General features: G+C 43.5%; 1 protein-coding gene across 1 annotated transcript in view; it reads left to right on the top strand.

The window, feature by feature from the left end:
* The first annotated feature begins 6,130 nt into the window (after nucleotides 1-6,130).
* Nucleotides 6,131-12,354, top strand: part of BMERB1 (bMERB domain containing 1) — a 121,710-nt gene continuing 115,486 nt past the window's right edge. Inside the window, exon 1 of the mRNA XM_060648582.3 lies at nucleotides 6,131-6,404. Within this exon, the coding sequence (XP_060504565.1) occupies nucleotides 6,299-6,404 (106 nt within the window). The 5' untranslated portion in view covers nucleotides 6,131-6,298. The remainder of the gene's footprint in view (nucleotides 6,405-12,354) is intronic.

Here is a 12,354-nt window from a genome sequence, read left to right as displayed (position 1 = left end):
AGTATTTTTTTAGTATATCAAATATTTCTCAGGGTAGATTCTTAGGAGTTGAATTATTGGATCCAAGATGTCTGGCTGTTTTTTCTTTTCTCCTTCCTCCTCTTCCTCCTCCTCCTCCTCCTCCTCCTCCTCCTCCTCCTCCTCCTCCTTTTAAATTATGACATTCAATTTTAATTTGGTTTAACACAGAAACGTAAAGAGAACAACATGACAAAGATCCCTGAACCGTTTGACTATCTTTTATTTAACAGTTATACACACTTTTATTTACTTGGTTTTTAATACTGAGATATAATTCCTGTATAGTAAAGTAAATATATCTTAAGCGGCTTTCTCAATGATTATCTATATCTCTACCCATATATATGTATATCCATCCATCCACACACACACACACAAACACACAAACACACACATCCCAGTAGGTCATTAATCATTTCAATACATTTCTAGCATTCCAACAAGTTCCCCTTCCTAAAAGTAACCACTATTCTAACACTTATCACTACAGATAAGTTTTATCTGTTTTTGAACTTCATATGAATGGAATCAGTCAGCATGTACTATTCTGTATCTGGTTTCTTTCGTTTAATCTCATGTCTCTAAAAGTCATTACTTTTTTTTTTCGGTAGTAGCTGTTCTTTTCCATTGCTGTGGCTATAATCACACACAGTATATATGTATACATACATATATTGTATACAATATATACATATTATATATAAGTGTATATACATAGATATGATAAGTGTTAGTGAGGATGTGGTGAAACTAGATCCCTTGTACGCTGCTGGAGGGAATGTAAAATGGTTTAGCCACTGTGGGAAACAGTTGAACTATTTCTTGAAAAGCTGGACGTAGATTGAGCACAATTCCCATATAACCCAGCAATTCCACTCTTCAGCACTTAAAATAGGTACTTGAATAGATATTTGCATGCAAATGTTCATAGCAGCACCATTCACCATCGCCAAAAGGTGGAAACAACCCATATGTCCATTAACGTATAAACAAAATGTGGGGCATTTGTACAATGGAAGACTACTCGGCCATTAAAAGGAGGGAATTACTGATACATGCTACATGGATGCGTCTTGAAAACAGCATGCTAAGCGAAAGAAGACGGACACAGAAAGTCAGAGCATACGATTCCGTTCGTACGAAATGTCCCGAACAGGTAAATTCACAGAGAAGGAAAGGATTGGTGGTTGCCAGGAACTGGAGGGAAGGGAAATATGGGATAACTACTTAATGGGCACGGGGGTCTCCTTAAAAGGTAATGAAATGTCTGGGAACTAGATAGAGGGGGTGATGGTACAATCCTGTGAAAGGACAATACTACTGAGTCATTCACTTTATAATGGTTAACTTCAGCTTACGTGAATTTCACCTCAATAAAAAAAATTAATAGAGTCAAACTTAATAGTTTTCTTGAAGGTTTGTGTTTCAGGGTCTTAATGAACATATCTTTCCACTGCAAGGGAATAAAGACATTCTTCTATATGACCTACTCATTTTAAACATTTTGCTTTTTCTCATTCAGGTGTTTAATTGACCTGGAGTTTGTGTGTATATATGATAGAAAGTACAAGGGCGACATTTTTATTTTAGTTTTCCATTATCTCACTACCACTTAGGAAATGGCCTATTCTTTCTATACTGATTCGGAATACCTCCTCTGTCATAAGACCAGCTTTCCAAACACATGTGGGTCTATTTGGGGGCTCTCGATTTTCGGGATATGCTAGCTATGTTCTTCCTGCCTGTTCATTTTCCTCACCATTGTCTTGCCTATTCCTAGCGCTTAGATTTATTTTATTTTATTACTGTTATTTTTTTATTTAAGAAAGAGAGAGTGCACCTGAATGGGGGAGGGACAGAGGAGGAAGCTTAGCATGGAGCCTGATGTGGGGCTCAATCCCACAACCCTGGGATCATGACCCAAGCCAAGATCAAGAGTTGAATGCTCTCTGACTAAGCCACACAGGCTCCCCATTGCCCTTGGTTCTTCCGTGTAATTTTAGGGTCAGCTTGCCAAGTTGATTTTAAAGTCCTACTCCCTTCTGAGATTTCAAATACAATTGCAACTGAAGAGAATTGCCATCTTCATGAGACTGATTCTTTTGTACCCTTGAACATCACATATCTATCTCTTCACTTTTTTTCTGGTGCTGAATAATGCAACATAAACTTAATTCATTCATTAATTGTCCCAGTTGACACAAAATAATAGTTTTCTCCTTAAAGGTTTGTGGGGTTTTTTTTGGTATTATGTTATATCTTTAACTTTGATTAATAGTGTTCAGAAATATTACTCTTTATGTATGTTTATCTTGTTTCCAAAAACTTGGTCTTATTAATTTTATTTTATTTTTTTTTAATTTTTTTTAACGTTTATTTATTTTTGAGACAGAGAGAGACAGAGCATGAACAGGGGAGGGGCAGAGAGAGAGGGAGACACAGAATCTGAAACAGGCTCCAGGCTCTGAGCTGTCAGCACAGAGCCTGACGCAGGGCTCGAACTCACGGACCGTGAGATCATGACCTGAGCCGAAGTCGGACGCTTAACCGACTGAGCCACCCAGGCGCCCCAGGTCTTATTAATTTTAATAGCTTATATGTAGACCTGTTTGCATTTTTTTTTTCCTGTTTGCATTTTTAGAGAGGCAATTATAGTATCTGAAGAAGAATACTTCAGGTCAGAAGTTCCTGACCTTAATGATCAGACACAGAGGTTCAACAGTAAGTGTGATGTTTGCTGTTGGCTTTTGATACTTACTCTCTAGAAGGTTAAGGAAATGATCTTCTATTCTTAATTGTAAGGGGAAAAAAAGATAGATATGATTACTAATTTTTCAAATGCTTTTTCTGTATCCATTAAGGTAATCAGTTTTTTCTTTTAATCTGTTAATATGGTATATTATATCAATATATTTTCTGATATTGGGTCATTACTACATCTTGGGAATGTTCATGATGTATTTTGATATTTAGAGGTTTTGTACCTGTGTTTATAGGTGAGTTCATTCTAGAATTCTTTAAAATTTTTTTTTTACATTTATTTATTTTTGAGAGAGAGACAGAGACAGAGACAGAGTGTGAGTGGGGGAGGGGCAGAGAGAGAGAGAGACACAGAATCTGAAGCAGGCTCCAGGCTTTGAGCTGCCAGCACTGAGCCCGATATGGAGCTCAAACCTATGGACTGTGAGATCATGACCCAAGGCAAAGTCAGACGTCTAACTGACTGAGCCACCCAGGCACCCCTAGAGTTCTTTTACTGTGCCATTTTAATCTAGTTTTGATATCAAGGTCATATATTGTCCTCATTAAATGAGCTCTGAAACAATTTTTATGAAATAAGGACTATCTGTTATTTTATTTAAGTTCACCTACAGAACTGTTTGGACCCGATGCCTTTTTGGGACTGAGGAGAAAAATAAATTTTTTTTATTAAGAATTCAGTTTTTCTAATGACTATTAACTCGTTTTTTATTTCTTAAATACATTTTAGTAGTTTGCTACTTAAAGTTATCTATTTTTGGGCGCCTGGGTGGCTCAGTCAGTTAAGTGTCGGACTTCAGCTCAGGTCACGATCTCGTGGTTTGTGAGTTCGAGCCCCGCGTCGGGCTCTGTGCTGACAGCTCAGAGCCTGGAGCCTGCTTCGGATTCTGTGTCTCACTCTCCCTCTGTCCCTCCCCTGCTCACACTCTGTCTCTCTCTGTCTCTCAATAATAAATAAACGTTAAAAAATTTAAAAAAAAAAAAAAGGAAAGTTATCTATTTCAACCAGTTTAAAAAAACCTTCCTGTATTTGTATTATGTGGCCTTTTTCATTCCTAATGTTACTCATGGGTGCCTATTCTGGTGAGTCTTGAGAGGTTTGACTTCTTTATCAGTATTCCATTCCCCTCCCTCAACCCGAGGAATTAGCTTTGGTTTTGCAGATCTTCCCTATTGCTTCTTGGTTTTCCGTTTCTTTAATTTGTGCTATTATGATTATTATTTTCTTTTTTCTTCTTCACAGGTTTTACCTGTTCTTTTTTATTAAAGTCTTTTCAGTTGAACACTTAATCCGCTTTTTAAAAACCATTTTACCATTTTTAAGTGTGTAAGTCAGTGGTATTAAATTCATCAAGTTTTAGGGCGCCTGGGTGGCTCAGTCGGTTAAGCGTCCGACTTCGGCTCAGGTCATGACCTCACAGTTTGTGGGTTCGAGCCCTGCGTCGGGCTCTGTGCTGACAGCTCAGAGCCTGGAGCCTGCTTCACATTCTGTATCTCCCTCTCTCTCTGCCCCTTCCCTGCTCATGCTGTGTGTCTCTGTCTCAAAAATAAATAAACATTAAAAAAATTAAAAAAAAAATAAATTCATCAAGTTTTTGTGCAGCCATCACCACCCTCCATCCCTAAAATTCTTTTCATCTTGTAAAACTGCAAATCTATGCCCATTAAACAATAAATCTCTATTGTTTCCTCCCCAGCCACCATTCTACTTTCTTTCCTCTATGATAGTTGACCGCTGTAAATATGCCATGTGAGTGGAATCACACAGTACCTGTCTTTTTGTGACTGGCTTACTTCCCTTAGCATAATGTCCTCAAGGTTCATCCTTCCTTTTTTAAGGGCTGGATAGTATTCCACCGTATGCATAGGCCATGTTTTGTTTATCCATTCATCCTAACCCACTTAATTTAATTTTATTTTTTTAAGTTTATTTATTTAGAGAGAGGGAGAGAGAGCAAGCAGGGGAGGGGCAGAGAGAGAGGGAGAGAGAAAATCCCAAGCAGGCTCCTTGCTGTCAGCACAGAGCCCAACGTGGGGCTCGAACTCATGAACTGTGAGATCATGACCTGAGCTGAAACCGAGAGTTAGACACTAACCAACTGAACCACCCAAGGCACCCCTAACCCACTTACTTTTAGTCTTACATTTTTTAATGCATGTATTTAGGGCTATACATTACTTCTATCAAAACTTACAAGTTTTGATATGTGGTACTCTCATGGTTGTTCAGCTCTAAATATTTTATGATTCTCATTGTTATTTCCGTTTTCTCTCATGGGCTACTTAGAAGTTCGTTATTGATAGTAACTTTTTAAGGACACTTACTACAGGTGGCCAAATAATTTTCTTAAACATCTGAGCCATTCTACACTTCCACAAACCATGGGGATACCAAAAGTTGCCCCATATGACATCTTAAAAGCAACACCAAACAACAAATACCTTATATCCTATAGCGCCTTTTCCAACTCCTACCATACAAAAAAAAAAAAAAAAAAAAAAAAAAACCCCAAAAAACCCAAAAAACAAAACAAAAAAAAAACCCATATCAACCTAAGGAGCCAGTATAGTAAAGAAACTGAGTCTGGATTCAATTGCTGACCAGGCTACTTGGTAAGTGTGGGACTTGGGGCAAATAATCTTTTTGCAACTCAGTTTCATCCTCTGTAAAACAAGGCCAACAAAATAGCATCTTTTTCACACAGTTGTTAGGAAGTGTTTACCACCTAGCCATCGTTCAATAACTGTTATTAATTTTTATCAATCTAGCTGGTCATTTTACTTTGTACTTTTAATACTGCCATGCTTTGTTAGTAAGATACCCACCCCGCCCCCCGAGTTTCTGGAAAGTAAAGACCCCTGTTCCAAACAGCTTTGTTATAACTGTGTCCAAAATACGTTCGTGCCTCTCTCAAGTTCATGCAAACACATACCGTGTCCACACAGGCACCCTCATAACAAGACTGTTCCATTTCATATTCAAGTTATCCACGCAGAAGCGAATCACAAGAGATTCTCACAAAAATGCGCTCAGGTCCACGCTCAGGATTCTGCACACTCCCCACAAAGATGGGTCCATCGCCCACAGCTAGAGACGCGCTCACAAATCCCACTCAAAATCCAGCAGCCCGACGACAGATCACAAGCTGCGCACGGTGCCCAGGCCAGGCGTCACCACCGGCTCCAGCTGGGGCAGCGGCCTTGTTTTTACTTCCTTTGAGTTGGTTCTATTTTAGTTGTTGTTTTTGTTGTTCTTCTTAGAGTTATCATCTGCCCCCTTTTCTCCCTACCCAGCCCCCAAACCCCCCCCTCCCACCCCCATTGCGCATGCGTCCTGCATCCCTCCGCCTTCTGGGTACCAGTCCGCGCTCCCCGGCCTTGGCGGCGGAAGAGATGGAGCAGCGTCACGAGCGCCCGGCCCCTTAAAACGCTGCTGGCTGGAGCCGCCTCCCTCCCTGCAGCTCGCGGCGGGGATGGAGTAAAGGGGGACCCGTCGACCTGCCCGCGGGGATCAGCGATGGAGTTAAAGCAATCTTTGTCCACCCATCTGGAAACCGAGAAGCCTCTGAGGCGCTATGGGGCGGTGGAGCAGACGGCGTGGACCGCGGAGGGACTGGGGAGAAGTGAGTACTCGGCTGGAAGGGGGGCACAGTTGGGGAGCCGTGCGCCGGCGCTGGGGGTCGCGGGAGCGCGGGGAGGGCAGGGAGCGGACCAAGGGGAGCGCCCCCGCAGCGGGGCTTTCGGCGCGGGGGGCGGGGGGCGGTGGGATGCGCAGCGCGGCGCAGCGACGCGCTCTCCCGCGAACAAAAGGGGGACCCTCCGGCTGGGGCTTCGCCGGGAGGCTCGGGAAATCGCGAGGCAGCAAGCCGGGAGCCTGGGGCGGACTCGGTAGTCCCGGATCCGTTAGCTCGCAGCCGGTCTTGGAAAGTAGGGTCTTATCCGCAGCCGAGAGAGGAGAGTCGGTTCCCCGCCCAGGATGCGCCAGGACGCTGGTAGCCGTTGGACCAACCTGGAAAGCGCCCACGTCCCTGGAGAGGGGGGAGTGTCCGCTGGGTTTCTGCCGTGTTTCTCCCCCCGGCGCGAGGTTCAGGGCACAGCTGAAATTCCCAGCGTTTATTCCCCCGCCTTGTCCTGGGTCGCGGGTGGGAGGGAAAGGGTTAGGGGAAGGTTAACCCTGTGCACACCCTTCCCCTTTCCCCCTTGACTCATTCAGTCTTTGGTGTGGGTACAATCCTAGAAGGCGCTTCTGAAACGGGCCGATATTATTTGCTGAGTCTCCCCACGGTGTTTTGGTGTCAACAACGTCTACAAACAAGCGAAGGGTGTTTTGTTTTTAATTAATAGGACGCAGTGGTTGAAACTCGTGCGTTCAAAGTATACAGGCAGCCGCAAGGGCTCTAGGGTCACCAGCCCTCCCTGCAAACCCGGGGCTCTTCCCGGTGCCCCTGCCCTTGCTTTGCTTGCCCAGCATGGTGCCTCCTGCCGGGCAGGGAAGGGCTTCTCACCCTTCTCAAGGACCCTCAGCTTCCTGCTTTGGCTCTGGGTAACCCTGCTCAGCTGTGTTGGACCAAGTATTGTGAATGTGCTCTTTTTTTTTTTTTTTTTTTTTGACCGGGTAGAAGATCATGTGTGTGTGTGCATGCACGTGTGTGTGTGTGTGTGTGTGTGTGTGTGTGTGTGTGTGCCCTTTCACCATACCTGTCATTACAAATTCAGAAAATCTTCCTAGAATGGCTCAACTGTATTCTGGTTCTCAAGGGTTCAAGTTGAAATCACAGTCAAATGTCTTGCTGCACCTGGAACCCATAGTGTCCCAACCTCTTTCCTTTTCTTGCTCCTTTTAAAATCTGGGTCCTTCCTCCTGTTTCGGGTTTTGAAAACCCTTTGGCTTTGGTGCTTTGGCATGACACCAAGGCTGAGGGTCTCTGCTTCCCACAAGCTCAGGATAATTCCCACAATGGCTGCCTTTTATTGATAGATTGCCATGCAAGAACTTTAAAGGCACCATCTCATTCAATCCCCCAACATCCTCCTGAGGTGACTATTATAACTTCCCTTCCATAGATGGAAAAACTGGGGCTTGCGAGGTGCTGTGACATTTAGACTTCAGAGCCAGGATCTGAACCCAGCTTTGTTAGACCCCAGAGCCCATTTCTGCTTTTCACATGAGGGTTTATTGCTTTCCCAGTTTCAGGAAGATTTCTACATCTGTTGAGAGAGTCCCAGAACATATACAGTGATTTTACGAATATGTGGCCACCCTGTTGGTCTCTGGAGCTCTCAGTGGCCTTGAAAGAATGCCGGGTCCTTGCAGAGTAGAAGCTGTATTCAAATAAGCCCTGTGTTTGAATGCTGGCTCTGCCCCTGCTTGGCTATGTGAATTTAGGCAGCCTTACTAAGCCTTACTCTGCCTCTGTTCTCTGCAATGGAGATGATAATAATACCTACTTTATAGCTGAACTGTGAATACTCAAGAAGATGTATGTAGCGCTCAAGGTAAGTGCTCAATACATGTTGGTTGCTCCGATTATTTTATTACTGCATCTGTAGAAAGCTCCTGCTTTCATTCTTTGCAAGGAACTCCACACAGCAGCACTCAGAACTCAAACTGCCGCGTCCGTCAGTTGCCTAATAATTCTCTTACAGCTCTTTATTTTCTCACTGTTTTACTGGGACAGTTTTCAAATGTACAGAAAAATTGCACTGAATCCCCAATTGATAGCATGTTAGCTCCTGAAATTTTTATCCTTCTGAATCTTAGGCTGCAAACTGTTAACAGCTGGGCAGAAAGGCTTTCTCATCTCCTGTGTTCCAAGCCATCAAAGACTCTGACTTTTGCTTCCTATTCACATACAAACCACAGTATCTCATCTCCTTTTCCCTGGATCCCCAAATCTGCTTCCTCCCGCCCTACCTATCCAAACTTGAAATCTTCTTAAGACACTGATCCAGGGTCCCCATTTTGATTCTTAAATCTGGGATCGTTACCTTTAAAGAGTTTTGACCTCTGAACTCTTGTCTGTACCCTGGCCTTTTTTGATCCAAGTAGCTTTTTTTTTTTTTTTTTTAACTCCCTCTCAACTTCCCTGGGATCTATGGATTCATAACTATAACATCTGCGACCTCCATTTATTTATTAATGAAGTGTGAAAATTAGTGCTATTGATTCTGTGGAATAAATATTGCCAAGCCAACGTAAGTTGTAATGCATGAAATGCTGGTGGGGAAACAAGGGCCCATTAAAAAGAAGCTAAGCTTGGGGCACTTGGGTGGCTCAGTGGGTTAAGCGTCCGACTCCCACTCAGGTCATGATTTTGCAGTTTGTGAGTTCGAATGCCACGCTGGGCTCTGTGCTGACAGCTCAGAGCCTGGAGCCTGCTTTGGATTCTACGTCTCCCTCTTTCTGTCTCAGCCCCTCCCCCGCTTGCACTCTGTCTCTCTCTCTCTCTCAAAAATAAATAAACATTAAAAAATAAAAAGGAGCTGAGCTTGGGGTGCCTGGCTGGCTCAGTTGGTAGAGCATGCGACTCTCCATCTTGGGGTTATGAGCTCAAGCCCTGCATTGGAAAAAGGAAGAAAGGATTGCAGAACCTGTCATTTTCAGTGTAGGTGGTATTAACTATCTTTAACTTGTTTAATAATGTTTATTTATTTATTTTGAGACACAGAGAGAGTACGAGCAGGGGAGGGGCAGAGAGAGAGAGAGAGAGAGAGAGAGAGAGTGAGTGAGTTCCAAGCAGGCTCCACGCTCAGCCCAGAGCCCGATGTGGGGCTCAGTCTCACGAACCAGGAGATCATGACCTGACCCGAAATCAAGAGTAGGAGGCTTAACCGACTGAGCTACCCAGGCACCCTATTTTAATTATTGTTTTTAGGTGGAAGATGTGTATAGTTTAGTAGCAAAGAATGAGAGTTTTGAAATCAGGTTAAATGGCTCCAAACCAGCTCTAACACTTTGTTGCTTTGACACCCTGGGAAATTGTTGAACCTCTCTGTGTGTCAGTTACCTCATCTGTAAAATGGAGATAGGTTGGTTCGAGATCTTGAGAGCTTCGCCGGGTGAAATTTGAAACTGGCCCCCCATACACGGAGACACAAGAAAGGGACCGTTCCCGATGGGTAGGTGGCAGGTGCAATAAACAAGAAAATGTATAGGTGGCTGCGAGAGGAGTAGACCTCTGTACCTGCTTGCCAGAATATTAAAAGTTTTTATAGAGGCCAGAACAGGGTTCAGTCACGTATACTTCCAGATGGTCTCCGTAGCTGTGTCCTTGGAGTGGCTCTGGCTGGGGGAATACTTGTACATTTCAAGGACAAGGGAGGGGGGTGAGGAGTCTCCACTTGCTCCCGGGCGGGCTCTTGGGTCAAATGGTGGTCATGTCCTCTCCATAACCTCCCCCAACAGGATAATAATTATAATGACCACTTGGGGCTGTCAGGAGGATTAAACGAGATAGTGTATATAATGCATTTAGCACAGAGCCTGGCACCCTGTAAGCGCTCAGTCAGTGCTGAATGGTCATCATAACAGGACATGAGCGGATGGCGCCCGATAGCATTGGAGAAAATTATTCCAAGCTTACCAGTCAGTTCTTTCTTGGGTCCGTTGCTTTGTAAATTGCAGACAGTTGTGTATCTACCAGCTTCCTCCTCATGGGAATGCAGGAGGGAATGACTTTCGAACCCTCGAAAACCACCTGGCGTTTTTTCCTTCGAGAAGGATTCCAAGCAATTGCCCCTATCCACCTTAGACAGCATTTTTCCATTAGCAGTGAGGTATTGTTTTCTTTGTGTGTTTTTTTTTTCTTTTTACTCAGTTGGAAAATGGATAGTGACATTTCATTGTGGTTAGATGTATAAAAATATTGCTTTCCACCAACTGTAATTAATTGAGGGAGACACAAAGACAAGGTGACTTTTGAAAAAGCATGGAGCTTTTTTAAAAAGCACAGTCGGCTGTGGTTGTAGCCATTTCTTGATAGATTTCAATGTACCATAAAGGGTGATGGAGATTTTGGACAGGGGAAATGTGGGGTTGGGGGGGAGGGTGGCACAGGATGGGAGGAAATGCCCTGAGAGGTAACAGCATTGCCAGAAGCACAGAGGTAGAAATAAAAGTGCTGAGGGTAGGGGATTGGAATAAAGTGGAAAACTCAATCACCAGAGGAGGTGACGATTGTTTAATAAAAGTCTTGCTAGTCTGGCTAGCAAGCAGATCGTTACACTGGCCAGTGTCTCTGGTTTCATAAACAGTGTGGCGACTGAAATAATATGGATTGCCAGCAATCCACATAATCAATTTTTGGGAACGGTTTGTGTTCCTTTCATCTGTCTGATTAAATATGCTAATTTCATTATCTCCCATTTTATTTTGTTCTGGCGTTATTTCTAATTACAGAATAGTATGTGCACTTTATAAAAAATTCAAATTCATCTGAGATATAAAAGTGAAAAATGACTGTAATCTGCTCCCTACCCCCCCCCCAACCATTTATTCATTCAATAAATAGGTATTGAATGTTTTGTGAGTGCCAGGAGGTGTTCTAGGGGCTACGGATACAGCATCGAACAAGACAGACAAGGTTCCTGACCACAGGGAGCTTCTATTCAGGGAAGTGAAGGAGTCAGATAATACCTAGGCAAACAAATATTGTAGTTCAAATGGTAAGTGTCATGCAAATTAATAGGGGAGGGATTTTTCCATCTCATGGTCAGGAAATGCTTCTCTATGAAAGAGATATATTTGTAAATGTCATTGATCAAATGCAAAGGACCTTCCTACGTTAGAGGAAGAGACAGACTAGAGGAAGAGACAGACGGCCAGGAAGGCTGGCACTCAGAGAGTCAGGGAAGAGAATGGAGATGGATCAGAGAGGAGCCACACTGGGTAGTTAGTGTCTTGTAGATCGTGGTTACAAAAAAAAAAAAAAGTACAGAATTTATTCCCATTGCAGGAGAACTGGGGCAGAGTGTTAAGCAGGAAGCTAACATGAGCTGGGTTTTGATTTTCGAAGGTCACATCAGCTCCTGGATGGAGAATAAGACGACAGGGGGCAGGTGAGGGGCGTCAATGCAATTGTCCTTTGCTGTAGTCCTGAGTCTTTCCTAATCAATCCCATGTATCAGTGGTAGGAATTTCCTTGAGTGTGAAAGGTATGACAAGGGGTAGGGGCAGCTTGGGATGTCTTCCGGGGGTCCACGCTGCTGGTTAAGGTTTAGGAGATGCGACAGTCTCTGGGATATGCTGGATGGGCAGCGGACTGTGTAACTTGCCGTGGGAACTGTTGCCAGGAACGCGGGAGATTACAAACGTCCTAGTATCTAGTGTGTGCTTAGAACAAACCTAGTTATTTATGTTTCTTGTTTGTTCATACCATTGTTTCATTTTTGCATTTCCTTCTTTTTTTTTTTTTTTTTTAATTTTTTTTTAATGTTTATTTATTTTTGAGACAGAGAGAGACAGAGCATGAACAGGGGAGGGGCAGAGAGAGAGGGAGACACAGAATCGGAAGCAGGCTCCAGGCTCTGAGCCATCAGCCCAGAGCCCGACGTGGGGCTCAAACTCACGGACCG

The sequence above is a fragment of the Panthera onca genome, chromosome E3 (genome assembly GCF_046562875.1).
Source record: "Panthera onca isolate mPanOnc1 chromosome E3, mPanOnc1 haplotype 2, whole genome shotgun sequence".
NCBI classification, from domain to species: Eukaryota; Metazoa; Chordata; class Mammalia; order Carnivora; family Felidae; genus Panthera; species Panthera onca.
Note: the sequence above shows the minus strand (reverse complement) of the source record. Positions and strands in the feature narration are given on the sequence as shown.